Source organism: Condylura cristata, unplaced genomic scaffold (assembly GCF_000260355.1).
Source record: "Condylura cristata isolate star-nosed mole 26May11 unplaced genomic scaffold, ConCri1.0 scaffold00022, whole genome shotgun sequence".
Classification (NCBI taxonomy): Eukaryota; Metazoa; Chordata; class Mammalia; order Eulipotyphla; family Talpidae; genus Condylura; species Condylura cristata.
Genome location: NW_004567123.1, coordinates 26728093 through 26743583, shown reverse-complemented (window position 1 = coordinate 26743583; position 15491 = coordinate 26728093). Strand labels below are relative to the sequence as shown.

At 52.6% G+C, this 15491-nt stretch overlaps 1 protein-coding gene across 1 annotated transcript in view; it reads left to right on the top strand.

Annotated features, from left to right (window-relative positions):
* PTPRT (protein tyrosine phosphatase, receptor type, T) overlaps window positions 1-15491 on the top strand; it is a 617594-nt gene that overhangs the window by 103036 nt on the left and 499067 nt on the right. The window contains exon 5 of the mRNA XM_004687014.2: window positions 2541-2715. Within this exon, the coding sequence (XP_004687071.1) occupies window positions 2541-2715 (175 nt within the window). The remainder of the gene's footprint in view (window positions 1-2540; window positions 2716-15491) is intronic.

Genomic DNA, 15491 nt, shown 5'->3' with positions numbered 1-15491 from the left:
TTTGCGAAATGGGACTTTAATGAACCCATCTCTGGCTTTCACATGCACTGGAATCACATTGGAGAGCTTGTTAAACATTATGGCCCGGCTGCACCCCTGACATGCTAGTCCAGGAACAGGAGCGTAGAGTGAGGGTTTCTAAGAAGTTCCCAGAGGATATAGTGGGTATAGGGACCACGCTTTGAGAACCACTGCTCTAGATCATTCTAAGAACATTGCTCATTCCCTACCCACTCTGTTCCCCAACATGAAATATGCTTTAACCTTTTGCTGGAAATCCTTCTGGGTAGAAATTCTTCCATAGTCTGCACTCTCATTTTCTGTTTTGTTAGTACTGAGCACAGCTCCAGGATTAATAATAGATTACGGAAGGGGGGGGGGAAGCACAGACTACTGACCCTAATAAACAGCATTCACAAATGGACATCAGCCCTAGATATCTCTTTAAAATTTACATTTTTTTTTTTGACAATTCTCAGATGAGCTGATGCTGCTGGTCAGGAGAAGTATTGAGGAGAATTTCCCTGGGATTTTATGAGGATTAAGTGAATAATATCCTCTGAACCAATTAGCAGTGTGCCTAGCACAGGCGAAGCACTCAAAATGTTAATGTAACTTTTACTTAAATGCTCAAGCAAATCCCGTTAATTTGAACAAAATGTTTCTCAGACACACAGCTATGCCATTCTACTTGTGGGACGTGCTGGCTTTTCAGAGGAGGCAGTGCTCGGTGGTGGAGTCCTGGCACATCCAATGTTCCCAGCCCTTAGAGACATATTTTAAATATGGCTTCCAGGGCCCTCCCTGGTGGCGCAGCGGGCTAAAGCATGGCACTGCAAGAGAGCCACAGCCGCTTCAGTGTGAGTTCAGTGCCCGGCCCCGGAGGTGACCCACATGGCGCGGCAGACCCCTCCTGACCCGCCTGCTGCTCCCTTCAGCAATGTACTTTGTAGATTTGCCTGTTCTGCTCCCCGCTCTGTCCCTGGTGAAGCCTTTCATCACTCTTGCACCTCTGGCCTGTGCCCCAGTTCTGTGTACATAAATAAATAAATCTTTTAAAAAATAAAGGATTTTTTTGGAGACTCTCTGTCACCAATCACGGATTATTGGGGGGCAGAACAGGCAGAGTCTCAAGGTGGGAGCAGTGTCGATGAGCAGAGATTCCTAGGAAAGGGGAAAAAGGGGAGCGGGCACGAGGAAGACACGGGAATCGGAGTTGGGTGTGTATAAATAAATCTTTTTAAAAAAGTAAAAAAATAAAGGACTTACTAAAAAAATATGGCTTCTGGAGCAGATGAGCAACAAGCCTCGGGGCGGGGGGGCGGGATTCAGGGGCATCTGCACACGGCGCCCTGTAGAGGAGGCTGAGATGGCAGTGCTGGCAGGCGGATGCTCTCATGCCCTTGACCGTGTCCTTTATGAGCTGGGGCCCTGGCTGCTCAAGGCGCACAGCTCCCCCTCCCCCAGACAGCTACCCTCAGTCAAGTGGGAACCAGCCCCTCTCTCCCCACCTGCTGGGACAGGACTTGGGGTACACATGCTGACCGCTTGCCAGAAGTGGGATCACGTCCATGACCCCTTGGTCCTCTGGAGTTCTTGAGTCGGGTTGAAGTTGGACTCCAACTTTGCCCCATTTGCTCATTTTCCTTCACCCCACTTTCACCCCCTTTCTCCTGAGAACATGCCGGAAGGCACTGTGTCTGACTCTGCTTCCGGGGAACCAGCCTAGGACGCCTCAGTGCTCAGGGGGAAGACGCTCACTTAGAATCAGCGGGCTACAGGCTGCAGCCAGCTTAGAACCGCAGACACAGTTCTTGTCACAGGAAGGAAGGAAGTGAGTGCACCCTGAAAGTTCAGAGTCTTGATAGGCTTAGGTCTGAAAAATACTGCAAGAGGCAGAAAAAATCACCTGCTCACTGACCTCAGGGAAACCTCAGTATATTCCCCGGCTTCCAGAGATGCCATAAGACAACCTGTAATTTCCTATCTTTCCATGGAGAAAAAGACTGGTGGTTCTAGAGCCGGTGATGAGCTGAGCCTGGGTTTTCAGGGAGAGGGAGTGTCATGGGGAGCCCAGGAGATGAGGTGAGGAGAGGTCCCAGAAAGCACCCAGCACTGCACCCCCGAGGGGCCCGAGTTGCTGTCTGGGAGAACAGGCAGCAGTCATGGGCTAGGGCCAGGCCAGGCTGTCCTCATCACTTCATGGGCTGCATTTTCACTTGCTACCCGAGCTTGTCTTTGGGGGCGCATCCTATGGATCCCACTGAAGTGACGAAGAACACATGCGAAAGACAAGGGGTGAAGTCCCTGCTCCAAGTGCAGAAAGCAAGAAGCCAGGCGTCCAGCAGAGCACTTCCCCTCTCCTGACTACCGGCACTGCTGGTCAGCTGATCCTTGATCAGCTGATCCTTGAATCAGATCACCCACAAAGCCATCCAGGAACTCCCCTTCTTGTGGAAGTTCCTGGGCCCCAGGAAAGTGGGCATGGCACCGGGAGCACAGGATGGTGTGACTTCTCCCTTCCTTCCTTTGTCCTGCAGCAATGGAATGGCAGGGACACAGCCCTCATGGTCACCCGCGTGGTCAACCACCGGCGCTTCTCGGCCACGGTCAGTGTGGCAGACACGGCCCAGCGGAGCGTGAGCAAGTACCGCTGTGTGATCCGCTCGGACGGCGGCTCCGGCGTGTCCAACTACGCAGAGCTGATCGTGAAAGGTGAGTGTGTGACGCTGCCTCTCCCAGCATGGTTGGCTTGAAGGGGCGTCCTCGGCCCTGTTGGGGTGGGTGGGAGGGTTAGGGACCCTTGCAAGTCTTCTGTCCCCCTGCAAATTCAGTAGCAGGATATGCGATTCCCAATCCGCTTCCTCCAACATACAGTGAAAAAGGAGAGGATGTCGCGAAAGCCTGCGCTACTTCATTGTTGCTCAGTCAGGCTGCAGGAGTCAAGCTTTTGGTAGATGGCAATTCGCCGTCTCCAAATTTGGCTTTATTTGGCCTTTACTGTTAGAGTGCACCAAGGTCCTTGCTGCTGCTGGTGTTCTCTTGCAGCGAGCAGAGAATGCAATTCTTTCTGAACGAGTTTTAATTGAAAATTCAGTATAGGATCGTATTTTGGAAGGACTCTCAACATCAATCACCTCCTGTCCCCCAGCCTATCTCAGTTCTTTCCGTGTGGGCTCCCTCTTCCTGTTCACCTGGTGGTCTGGTTGACATGTTTTCTGTTAAAATGCGCACATTGCTAGCCTTCCTGCTTCCTTCCAGGAGCTGGGCGTCCTGTTTGTTTCTGAAAGGCTCCGTGGTCTTGGTATCACGCTAGTGGCTGTATACTATTTCATCAAGCCAATGTTTTTTAAAATCTCCCTATGTGTAGTCATTTGGGTAATTCCAGGTGTTTTTGTTTTGATTTATCTTTCTTTTGTGCTGGCAACAATTAACACCTCCATGGATTTTCTTCAGAAGAGAACGCTCTTATTTTTTGGAACCACATTATTTCTTCAGATAAATTCCCTAGGGGAAGAGTTGGGAGGCCAAAGAATATGAGTGCCTCTATGGATTTTTCTTTGTGTTGCAATATTGCTTTTGCAGAGCGAAACAGTTTGACAGTTTACACTGGCAACAGCGATGTAAGGATGTACTCATTTTCCAGTGTTATGTTCTGCGATTAAAATTTTAATATAGCATAATTTAGTGAATGAAATAACGAGGCTGCTCATCTTTCACCAGCTGTAAAGCCATACCCAGTGTGTTTGAAGTTGGAAATATGGATTGATGCCCCCAGAATATTTGCTGGCCAAAGTATGGGTTGGAGTGATTTCTATTCTCTGGCCCCTAATGTGACCGGTCGCCTGACCAGGACCAGACCAGGGTTGCTGTCGGGGATTTGCTCTCCTGGGCTGCCCTCAGGTTTCTCCTCTTTCAGAGCTCACCTCAAAGTCTGCCATTCCATCTTCTCTAAGAGGGTCTCCCTACGTCCCCGCCATGGCCCCCCACTCTGGTGTCCACATTCTCTCCATCACTCGTCTTTCTGCATTGCACTTACCCTCCGCAAACTTCTACTTTCCCTTTGTTTCCTTGGTAATTTTCCATCTCCCCCTCTAGGATCCAGTGTGAAGCGGGGCGTCTTCATGGTTCACAGTCTTGTGTGGCACCCACTTTGACCCACACACTCAGTCATTTCAGTCATCTCAACTTCAGGGTCTCTGTTGACTGCTCTGTGAGTGAGTGCGGTACTGGCCTCAGCAGGAATCCGCTTCATCTCAATAATGCCTTGAACATTTAAGCTGAAGATCAACAAATTAGGCAGTCATGAACAAAACAGCTGAAAAATAATTTGAAATTGTTGATATCAAGTGCCATTAATATATAAAAGGAACCATCCTTCTGATTGCATTAGGCTCCTATCTTTGCTGTCTTTGATGCCATCAGACTGATTTGTATGACAAAGTGGCCTCGTGGTGACTCGGTGAATGTGGAATCCCAAACCCTGTAAATGCTCATAATACCAGTTTTGTGGGTACCCATGCGGGAATGCACTGTGTTTTTCTCCAGCTCTTTTGAGGCCTTACCAGCACTCCACTTACCTGGCATGGAGTGGGTCATGAGAGTCTGGGCACTGGCTGTGGCAGTGAACTTTGCACCTGTTGACATATGGCAGCCGGTCTCCTGTGTCCTCATTATGGGGAGGAGTGGCAAGCCCAGTTCCAAGGCCTTTGGAACAGAGGATGTGGTTTCCCCAGAGAAGCATCATTTCTTTGATTTGCAGGGGTGGCCGGGGCTTCTGGGCCGGGATTTGTCCTGTGTGGGCTGTGACCTCCTCTTAGGCCAGCGGTCTGCCTGGGGGAGCAGTACCTGGCCAGTTCGTGGACGGATTGCGGGAGCCACTGTCATTCAAAACCTGTTATTCAAAACCTGCCTCTCCCGCTGGGGGTGTCAGCTGGTCCACTTAAGGTCTCCTTTGGCTGGGCCTCGTGGGTTGGACCTCCCACCACTCTGGCCCCATCTATCCCACCAGAGGACTTCCTTTATGGGCTGTCAGTGGCCAGCATGGTTTTCCATTCTCCTAAGCTAGAAGGATAAACACAAGGGGAAAATGTTCCTCTTTCTTTCAGGGAAAGGCGAAAATTGGAAAAACAAAAAAAATATTTCTCATAAGCTAAGTGCCCTCCTAGGGGATCCGGCTGTTCGGGAATTTCATCTTCCAGCTGCATCCAACACTCAGTGAGGGCTGGCGGCAGGCAGCGTAGGCTCTGGGCCTTGCAGGGAGAGCACCCTGGGCTGGCTCGGCACCACTCAGCTGAGAAGCAGGAAAGCCCCCTGGAGCTGGGACACTGGGTTGGAATCCCTGACCCTGGTCCCAGCTCTGTGACCTGAACACCAGCACCTTGCAGCTTTAGCTAGTTCAGCTGGGAATCGGGATAAAGGGCTGGGGGCGGGGTGGGGGGATGGTGGTGGTGGCAGTATGTCGTGAGGATTTAGTGAGATCACGGATGTAGGGGTTCTTGGCAGAGTGCCTGATCCACTGCCATGTGTGTGTTTGTGAAAGTGAGTAACTTGCTGACACGCAGCAATTTCCAGGTAGCAAAGTAGAGGTGCTGAGGGGCTAGGTGGGGACTCCTGGCCCAGGGCCAACTTGACTGCTGTCTGTGTGGCCTGGAAGAAATCACCTAAGGCTCCTTTGAAACACTGGCCTGGTGCTCTCTGCCCACGACATAAGGAAATGAGGCCCAGCATATGGCTTGGGAACAGTGGGGCTGTAGGGTCTGTGTCAGGGCAGCCCACGGCTCCTCTGCTGTGTTCACCACTGATGAGCCAGGACTCCGGGGGCAAAGAAAAAATAGCTGTGCTCAGCCGCTGGCCACACCCTCCCCACCCCCGACATGCACCCAGTGCTGGGGTTGGGAGTCACAGGCTCTGGGTGCCCACGGGTGTCAGGAGCTGGACGCCCCTTGATGGCGTCTGGTCAAGTGCTCACGCTGGCCAGGCAGTGCAGGCCCAGGCCGGGTCTATCTACCCCTCACACGGGTGCTCACGCCTGGCTCGCGGTGCCAATGCTGCCCCGGGACGTGCACATCAGCGCTGCAGAAGCCACTGCCGCATTTGTGTGCAAGTGAGACCAGATTGTCTGGGCGACGCACCAGCCAGATGAAAGCAAATTGGAAGCACTTAATTCTGAAGAGCTGTTTATCGGGTTGTGATAATGTACCTGTGTGCGTATTAGATTGCTCTGTAATTGAGGTCTCGCTCAATTGACCATCCGGCCCCGCGACCCTCCGGTTCCAGACCACTGCTCACCGCCTGCCACTTGTCTGCGCGTTTCTGTCTTTCCTAGTGGCTGCGCTGCAGGGTGACTGAGCTGAGCCCAAGGATGTGGGTGTCCACAGCCAATGTTATGAGATATGGGGTGAAAAATCTCTAACTCAGAAGCAATGTGTTGCTGGTGGCGATCTTTAAATCAATCTTCCAGACTCTGTCTTGCCACTGCTCAAAATGCATTTCCGGCTCCTTGGTTCCCCTCTTCTAAAGCTCTCGCCTTTGCGTGAGCTCTAAGTTTGCTGTCTCCTTGGGGGAGGGATGCCTCTTTCACCTTGTCCTTTAAAAAAAAATGTATTTATGCATCCAGAACTGGGGTACAGGCCAGAGGTGCAGGGGCGGTGAAAGGATTCACCAGAGACAGAGTGGGGAGCAGAACAGGCAGATCGACTGAAATGTATTGCTGAGGAGCAGCTGGTGGGTCAGGAGAGTTTGCCGCATCTTGTGGGTAACTCCCTGACCGGGGATCGAGCTCGTGTTGAAGCAGCTGCAGCTAGCTCTGTAGTGCTGTGCTCCAGCCTGTGGCGCCACCAGGGAGGGCCCCTACCTTGTCCTTTAAATATTATTTTTCTTGTCTTCCTACTGTGGAAACTGTAAGTGTCACAACTCTCTGGGGGCTCTCTCAAGATCTTCCTTGGTCCTGCTTTGCTCACACTTTCAGCTGATCTGCCGACACCACAGTCTGCCGTGTGGCCATGGTGCCGCCACTTCAAAACTACATGGAACTTTCTTCAGTTCCTGTCGCTGGAAGGCTGACCTCACGTGAGCCCTTCGTCCCCAGCACACCTGCTTCAACCTGTGTCCTTGGGCTCAACACCTTTCTCATTTCAGCCTGAACCCGCCTCCTCCCCGCTTCCTGCCTGACCTTGGCTTTCCTGAAAGAGGCGGTTTTAGAGAAGCCCCACATCTCCTTTGCAGGCTTCCTTCCGTAGGAACCTATCCTTGGCTCAGGTTCTTTTTTTTTTTTTTAAAGATTTATTTATTTGTGCATACAGAACTGGGGTACAGGCCAGAGGCTCAGGGGTGGCGAGAGGCTTCACCAGAGACAGAGCAGGGAACAGAACAGGCAGATCGACGAAGTACACTGCTGAGGGGAGCAGCGGGCGGGTCAGGAGAGGTCTGCCGCGCCATGTGGTCACCTCCGGGGCAGGCGGGAAATCAACTCATGCGGAAGCGGCTTTAGATTCTCAGCGCTGTGCTTTACCCTGCTGCGCCGCCAGGGAGGGCCTCAGGTTCTTATTTTTTGGCCACCAGACTGGGGTGCAAATCCGAGAGCTAGCGTTGTTCCCATGCTGGCTCTGCCCCACGTTAGCTGTGTGAGTGAGGGTTGTCATGGCAGGATTCCCTAACTCTGGAAAGGCTGAAGAGTGCCAACTCCCCTGTATTTGGGAGAGGGGTCATGGGCATGTTAGTCCTTTGCAACCAAGTGTTGCTCCTGGGTTTACACTGGTCTCATCCACTGGCAGCACCCCCACGTTTGCGAACTCCCACATTTGCGTAGCCAATGACTTCCTCACTCTTGGGGAACATCACTGTGAGCTTTTCATGGGAAGGGAAAGATGACAGATGGGAGGAAAGTGGGTAACTTTACTTGAGCATATGTGAGTGGGGGTAGGCAAACGGGAGATATCTATGTATATTGTATTCTATATGGGCACAAAGACCAGCTTATTTTTAAAAAAAGCGTAAATGTGGATAAATAAAACCTGACAAGTATCGGTTTCTTTGAATTATTTTGACTACTGCATCAGCTGCATGCTGATGTGTTGCATTAACACTTTTAACGCATTTGGAAATTAAATCAAACGGCAATTGCATTAAATCCTCATTCACTTGGAACATTACCCTCCTGTGTTCAAATGGAAGAATTATCTGGGGTATGGAATGAGCTGCAAGGTCTGCCGTCAGCTGGCATTTGTGGGCCATTTACCGCACACCAGCCGCTGCCTCGGTTATTTCTCTCGTGTTCCGGTGGATTCACATCTGCTTGCGTGATCCAGAGGACGATGTGGAGCCTGATGGCCCGGCCCACGGCCCACGGCCCACGCCTCACCTTTTCCTACTGCAACTGAGAGGCCTTTCTGACCTTCCCCATGCACATTTTCCTGAAGTTCTTTCCCATGGCAGATATACATGGAATATTGTGTCCAAGAACTTAAGTTCCAGGTTTAATTAAACTTAGTTAAGCTGCAAGGAGCTCTGAATTTGGAAGGGAAGCTCAGGTCCAAGCCTCTGTGGAATTTCACAACCTCTGCCCAGACCAGTCCTCAGTGGCGCGTTTAGACACTTTTTTTTTAAAAAAGATTTATTTATTTATGCATATAGAACTGGGGTACAGACCAGAGGTGCAGGGGCAGTGAGAGGATTCACCAGAGACAGAGCAGGGAGCAGAACAGGCAGATCGACTGAAATACACTGCTGAGGGGAGCAGTGGGTGGGTCAGGGGAGGTCTGCTGCACCCTGTGGGTCACCTCCGGGGCGGGAATCAAACTCATGCTGAAGTGGCTTTAGCTTCTTAATGCTGCGCTTTACCCCGCCGCACCACCAGGGAGGGCCCAATCATGGGCTCTTGAAACGGGGAAAAATCTGTTTCCCAACCACGGGGCAGGTGATTTCTTCCCATCTTTATGTGTGTGGTGCGCATGTGTTTCAATGCACATGCACCTATTTTTCATGCGTCGTGGGCCCTGATCGACATGGGGCTAGGATTTAGCTTCTTCTCTTCTAAATGAAATGTGTTTGCACCAGCTTTTCATAGTTAATCGGAGTAGCCAGCCTGTTGCCTTATATGTGTATTCAGAGGCAGATGTGACTCGGTGACAGCCCAGTAAACGGAACGCTCCTTCCTGATGGGGCGCAGCCTGGTGCTCTGGGCAGGCAGTCATTGGCAGAGCGGCGGATCGTCTGTTCTCAGAGAGGAAAGTCTCCTGTTGGAATTGATCAGAAGCAAAATGCACACTGTGGTTTGCTCTTCTAACCTCTTCTAACGCACGTGACGGGAGCACTGCTGGGCTCCCAGTGAGACAGGATGTGGTGTCCTGCCTCTCAGCAGTTGGTGAAAATACCCTTCCTAAGGGCAGCCGGGGAGGCCGGGAGGCGGGCGGGCATTTCAGTGGGAAGGGCTGGGCTTCTGGCTCCTGTCCTCACCTCTCTGAAGGACGGAGCTTCCATTTCTCCACCTGTAAAAGGGAAAGGATGATGGTACTCGCTTTACATTTCCTACAGTGAGACCAGATGTGGCACCTACTCCCGACGGGCTGGGCAGAGACTCGCGTGACTGTATAACCTCTTCTCTGTACCATTTACTTCTCTTCTCAGGTGGGCAGGAAACATAGGCCCCTCAGACTTACACATCCAGGTGGGGCCAGGGTGAAACCCCCCCGGTCTAGGCCTTGCCTTTTTTGTTTGTTTGTGTTAAGGATTTATTTATTTATGCATACAGAACTGGGGTACAGGCTGAGGTGCGGGGCAGTGAGAGGATTCACCAGAGCAGAGTGGGGAGCAGAACAGGCTGACGGACGAAGTACACTGCTGAGGGGGGCAGTGGGCAGCCTAGGAGAGGTCTGCCGCGCCATGTGGGTCAGCTCCGGGGCCAGGCTCGAACTCGCATGGAGGCAGCTGCGGTCAGCTTGCAGTGCTGCGTCCCAACACATTGTGCTCCCAGGGAGGGTCCAGTCTGATGAATTAATTTCCTCTATGCGACCTTATTCAATGTAGCCACCGGTGTGGCCGGCAGCACCCACAGGAACAGGACTGTGCCACGCTTCCGCTGGGGCTCTGTGGGAGCCCATCCGTGATGAGAAGGGGCCTTCCTGAGTTCGCCTCGTGGCTCGGGAGTGAGCTGCCTCCTGCCTCAGCCTGAGAACCGTCTCCTCTGAAGGCTGCTCTGTCTCTCTGGGCCCTGCTGCCAGAGGCACGTCTGTGCTCATTCTGCGACCTTTCTCTTCTCTTGCCCTTCATCTTTTTCCTTTTTTAGCTCATCAGTGCAGACCACTAAGTGACCAGCCTGAGGACAAGGGTGCCCCCCAGGTATCTCTGCTGAATCCCAGGCATTGCCGACTTTCTTCCTTGACTTCTGCATAAGCAGAGGTGAAGGGCGGCACAGAGCCCCCACCTCCCAGCCTTGACCATACCCACACGTGTGCTGAGTGTAGACTTGATTCATGCCGGTGGCCCTGATAATGCTCCTGCTTTGTCCAACTCTGACAGGAGGACTCCTGACTAGCCTCTGGTAGCCTGTGTCAGCAGCGGGTGCTGTGCATTTCCAGAAGCCCGACCTGGAGCCACGGTCTTTCACGAGTCCACGCCAGGTGTGATCTGAGATGAGCTCCCTAACCCCGGATCTGTCCGCAGCCAGGATGCCAACAGAAGTTACCCTGCCCTTTGAGATGCGGGCAGATGAGCATTCTTTCCAATTTGTGCATATTCCCAGCAGCTTCTCTCTGCTCCCTGACTCTCTGGTTTCCACTCCATCTGACTTGCCGTCTCTGTTGCTTCTCGCCCTCATACCTTCTGCACCATCCCCATGTGGAGCTCAGCCCCTTGCCTTCATGTTTTTTCCGTCTTGCCCATATGCGTTTGCTGGTGTAACCGACTTTTGAGGATTTAGGGCAAGGGAGGGGTTTGCAACCCTGAAGTGTAAGTGCCCTCAAAGCGGGGCGAGGGGTGCCCGCTTTGGCATGTGCTCCAGCCATCCCATCAGGAACTTGGTGACTGCTGCCTGCTGCCACGTCGCTCTGGCTCTGCCTCTCTTGCCTTGTTCCGAAGCTCTACAGCAGAGCAGTCTGGCAGCAGACGTTTGCCTTGGGACCTGTTTGTACAGCTCGTTTCTGCCAGCCCCCTTGCCAGTCATCCCCCGCTGGTGTTGGCTGAATTCCCTCTGGAGGTGCCTGGCTCTGCCTTGTCTTTCTTTTGCATCTCAGGAGCGGGCCCCCCTTCACTGCCAGAGTGGACTCTTGCCTCTACCCCGACACTTCCTGGGCCAGAGCGCTCAGCAGCTACAGCCCCCCACACCTCACTTGTGTCCTGTCACAGCTGCAGGGCCACTGACGGTCAAGGGCAGACGGGCTCAGAGGGGTGGCTCTGAGTGTGAGGATGGAGATGGGGAGCTTCCTCACTGTGGACCCTCACCATGGTGAGGGGCCGCCCCCCAACTCTTAATTGGCTGCAGTCGCCAGGGAGTTGTGGGCATGGGGGTCCCCTGGGCGCCCAGGTACAGAGCTGCCCCTGTGCAGAGCTGCGTCCCAAGGTTGGCGTGCTGGGCCCGAGGCCGTGTCCTCTCTGCCTGTCCTGTTCTGCTTGTCCTCCTGCTGTCACTCTCCCACACGCTAGGGGGGAAATTGGGAGTCTGTTGGGGACCGGCAGCACACCTTCTAGTTGGACAACCTCAGGGAGAAAAATTACTTCTCTCTGTGTTGAATGTCAGTCCCGGGAAAGAAGGCTCATCCTCCCCGCCTGGGTTGAAAAATCCAGCGCTGGACCAGCTGTCTGCCCGTGGCAAGTGGCAGAACTGGCCGGCTGCGCGCTCACACCTGCAGCCAACGAGCAAGTGGGGTGCGCGCAGGCCCCGCAGGAAGAGGCAGTGAGGAGCAGAAGTCCTCCTTGAAGAGGGGCTCGGGCCAGGTGGAAGTCATACGGGGCACAAGGGACTCCGGCATGTGCGCCCCGAGCGTGTACCTCCCTGTGGTGGAGAGGAGGGGCGGTCGGCCACATCAGGGTGTAGGGCTGACTGTGGCTCATGACCTGGACTCTGGCTCCCTAGGTTTGGGCTTGCCCCACAGTGGGGTGATGTACTTTACAGTTTTTGTTTTAAGGAATCTCACGCTGGTGCCAGGTCATTTCTGTGTACATCTGTGTTCTCAGAGTCCGGTCCCTCTCGGGCCTCTCTGTGTTCATGCCTCTGCTTGCTGACATCCGTCTTGCATGGCCTCATCCCCTCTCTGCTGTTCCCCCTGTCTGCCCAGTCCTGCCCATCACCTTCTCCCGTCACCTTTCGAGTCCCAGATGGGTAACTGGGCTGCTCTGGTAGGAGACTCCAGTTCCCCTTCCACCCTCCTCCCAGTCTGTTTCTCTTCCTTCTCAGGCTCCCACCTGCTCCATCTCTCCCTTTCACTACCTGTTAATGCTTCATTACACGCTAGTGTTTAACTGACACCGGCTTGCTGCTACCAACAGAGTCGTGGGCAGCAGCTCCCCAGGTCTGAAAGCTGGGGTGCAAGTGTGGGCCAGCACAGATGTGAGGCATTAGCCTCTCGTGTTTGAGCATACTTGATCAAGGACAGCAAGTAATTAGCAACGTTGAGGGCTTTGCTGAGCCACTATAGATCAATGCTATCCCACTCTCTAAATGACTATATTAATTAATTGAGCAATGACTTGCAAATATTTATTCAACCGCCCCATGCCCCGGGAATCCCCTGGCTAGAAGGGATGCGCCAAAGAGCGAATGGAGTCAGAGCTTCTGGTATCTTAAGGCATCGGTGCTAGTGAGGAGAAAAGAGAGAAATGAGGTAAATGCTCTCATTGTGGAGAGCAGCGATATGCTGGGGGCTTGGAGGGCACTGCTCCTGCTGCTCTCGGGTGGTGACCCGTGTCCCTGGGGCCCTCTTGGCTTGTGGACACGTCTCTGCCTCCATCACCACAGGGTCTTCACCCCCATCACCCCTGGGGGTGTGCCTGTGTGTAAGTGTCCCTCTTCCTCTGAGGACACAGACAGTGGAGGAGAACCCATGAGACCCAGTGTGGTCTGAGCATAGCTTGACTACATCTGCATGTGCCTATTCCGAACACAGCTCACTCAGAGGCACCTGGGGGCTGAGCTAAGCCTCTATGAGGCTTGAGATGTGAAATCGCCCCTCCAGCTCTGCCTGCCCTTGCTTCTGCAGAATCCACATGTTTCCTTGTATGAGGACACGAGGAATGTGTCTTCCCACATGGGAATAGTGGCCACAGACTCCCCTGGGAGGTGAGCGTCGACAGGAGAGAGGGAAGACTGTGGCTGGGAGAGGGACAGGTTCTTTATCTCTTCTTCCATCGCTCTGGGTTTGTTCCCTTTTCTCTGTCACATCCTTTCTGTCTCCTGTAGGACCCAGCTGACACCCCCTCACCCGCTGTGGCTTCTCCATTGCTACAGAAGAGCATCTCCTCCAGCCACAGCTCTCAGGAACCCTTCCTTGGACCACACCAGGCATAGCTTAGCCTCACTATAGGCTGGCGACCTACTTCTGGCCTTTGACTCTGTCTTGCTCTTCTTTGCTGAGTGAGGCGACCTCGCTAAACTGCACAATGTGTAGCAAACGGTCACGTTTATGAGGCTGTGGGCACCATGAGGGCAGGCGGGGGGCCTGTGCCACCTTCTCTGCCCATGTGGGTGGCCCTTTATATCCAGAGGGCATTGGCTGCATAGATGCCCCATGGCAGCCTCAGTGGTGTTCTGTCTCTGCTGCCTCTTGGAGGAATGGGCAAAGCAATCTTGCTTTCTTTTTTAAGACTGTACCCAGACTGGAAATGAGCCCAGATCATGGTAGTTGGCCTCTGTGCAGCAGGCATTCTCTTAGGGACACCTCACATGTGCAGAATGATGAGAAGGAATGCAGCTCATTTTCTAGGTGAGGAATCAGAGACTCAGAGAAGCCAGGTGGCAGGGCTAAGGGCGCACGACCACAGTGGGGTGGGTGGCACCAGTGGCCCCGACTTCTCCTGGGGGAAGGATATACTGGGAACAAGTTTCAGTGTGGTGTGGATCGCCGGGAGGCTCGGGAAGCTCTGGGGGAGTCGGGTGCCTGGCCACACCCTGGTGGACTGGGGGTGCCTAGAGCTGCAGCCACTGCCCTCGTTGTGACTCGCAGGAGTCTTTGTTTAAATTGCTCTTTTTAAGTGTCGCTCTAGAAGTTCAACGTGTGGGGGACAGAGTGTTGGTAGCAACTGCTAATGACAGGGCTACTGAAAAAGATGGGCTATTTTTGGAGTTAAGATTCAGCTTAAAGGAAATAAAAATAAACATTGAGAGTTGTTTTTTTTTATTTTTTTTAAAGAAAATATGTAGGAAAATAAATCAATTCTGCTTCAACCTGCTCTCTCTCCTAGTAAAAGTGGAGTGAGAATTTAATCCGGGATGGGAGGTCTGGCAGCTGAATTTAAGCCCCAGTCCTGCATGCACTCACATTTCATGACATGCCCCCTTCTGCCTTTTCTGCTGCCTGCAGGGACAGCTATGGGGCCAGGCTTGGCCTGCCTGCAGTCTCCCTCTACTTTCTCATCACAGTGACCCCAGTTCTTAGAACCAGTATGAACCAGGCCAGAGGGGTAAAGCTTCACCAGGGCTATTCCCAGGTAGTAGCCACCCCCTCTCCCAATTTTGCCTCTACCTTATATGAATATCAGTGGTTCCACAGCAGAATGCCGACACTCTTGAAGCTGATAAAGCTGATGTTGACCAAATCTAGCATATTCTAGAGGTTGATCTGTGCTAAGTCCCTGTGGAGACTGTTGTTCTGTATATGTGTACTCTTCCTGATCCTACTCAGTGGCAGAACACCACTCTTGATCAAATTTGACAGAGATGACTTAGAGCGTGGCCATGTGATTTACTTTGAACAATAGAATGTGGGCAGAAAGAACTCATGCCAGTTCTAGGTAGAGTCAGTTGTTTGAGCTCCCTATCTTGTCTATTACTGTCCAACACTAGAACCTGTCATGCGTGGCGGCAGCTGCTCCTTCAGCTTCATTTCCAGAATGAGGGGTACATGGAACAAATTTGAACTCAACTTGGATCCAAGCCATAACTGACCCATAGATCTGAGAGCAAGAAATAAGTGTGTGTGTACATCTTTACGATGTGGGGATGTTTGTTACTGCAGCAAGGATGACTAATACAACACTCTTAAGGGATCATCTTCCATCACTCTCACAACAGACCTTCTGAAGAAAGTATAGTGTCCCCTCATTTTGCATGTGGAGCTGGGATATTCCTTTCATTCAGGATCCTTCCAAGCTCTGATATTCTGTGATCCTAAGCCATGGAGTCTGCAGCATCAGTTCTATTTGCAGGCTAGGGGAAGTGGACCCTCCTATAGTAGACTCTGTTCAGGGTCTAACGAGAGATAGTCAGAAGGCAAGAAGGAACTCTCTCTTGGGTTCCTACTGGTGTTGGAAGTAGTTCTGAGAGATGGTCCAGAACTGGC